At 46.5% G+C, this 604-nt stretch overlaps 1 protein-coding gene across 1 annotated transcript in view; it reads left to right on the plus strand.

Annotated features, from left to right (window-relative positions):
• Positions 1 to 22: 22 nt before the first annotated feature.
• Positions 23 to 604, plus strand: part of LOC111731828 (UDP-glucuronosyltransferase 3A1-like) — a 2,597-nt gene continuing 2,015 nt past the window's right edge. Inside the window, exon 1 of the mRNA XM_023523684.1 lies at positions 23 to 64. Coding sequence (XP_023379452.1) covers positions 39 to 64 — 26 coding nt within the window. The 5' untranslated portion in view covers positions 23 to 38. The remainder of the gene's footprint in view (positions 65 to 604) is intronic.

Below are 604 nucleotides of genomic sequence, written 5' to 3' on the forward strand. Positions count from 1 at the left end.
CTTTCAAGCAGATCAAAGCTGAGACATTGGCTCTGACGATGAAGCAAGTCATAGAAGACAAGAGGTGTGCAGCTCTCTGGGCTTGTGGTCACAGAGGCTGAATGCAGACCTCAGACACAAAGAGCTGTGTATCGGTCTTTTCTGCCACAAAAGCTGCAACTTCCAGGATACAGGATCATATGTGTTTGATGCTAACAGCTGACCTCTTTCCTCTGAGAACAAGACCAGGCCATTTTAGTTAGATGTGAGAATATTTTTCTATCTTATGGGTTGTAAGGAACGCGAACTACTTACACAGGGTGTCTTTGGAGGTCTTATATTTTGGGGGTGCTTATGGTAGAATTCCTATTGAGGCAGGAGGTTGCCTCTCTGTACCCCAATATGCCACACTGTTCTCCACCTCAGGCCTTTTGTCTCATCTTCGTGATATTTGGGTCTCATCTCTAACGTCGCCTCCTCAGAAAGGCTGCCTTTGTCTGACAGCCCCAACTAGACTCCCTCCCCCACCGCGCCAGTCTTCATCCGTGATTTCCTCTACACACTACTCAGGATCTGTAATTACCCCATTTCTTTAGCACTTTTAATTTATCATCTGTTCCCCCAC

This window comes from Pteropus vampyrus, unplaced genomic scaffold (assembly GCF_000151845.1).
Source record: "Pteropus vampyrus isolate Shadow unplaced genomic scaffold, Pvam_2.0 Scaffold400, whole genome shotgun sequence".
NCBI classification, from domain to species: Eukaryota; Metazoa; Chordata; class Mammalia; order Chiroptera; family Pteropodidae; genus Pteropus; species Pteropus vampyrus.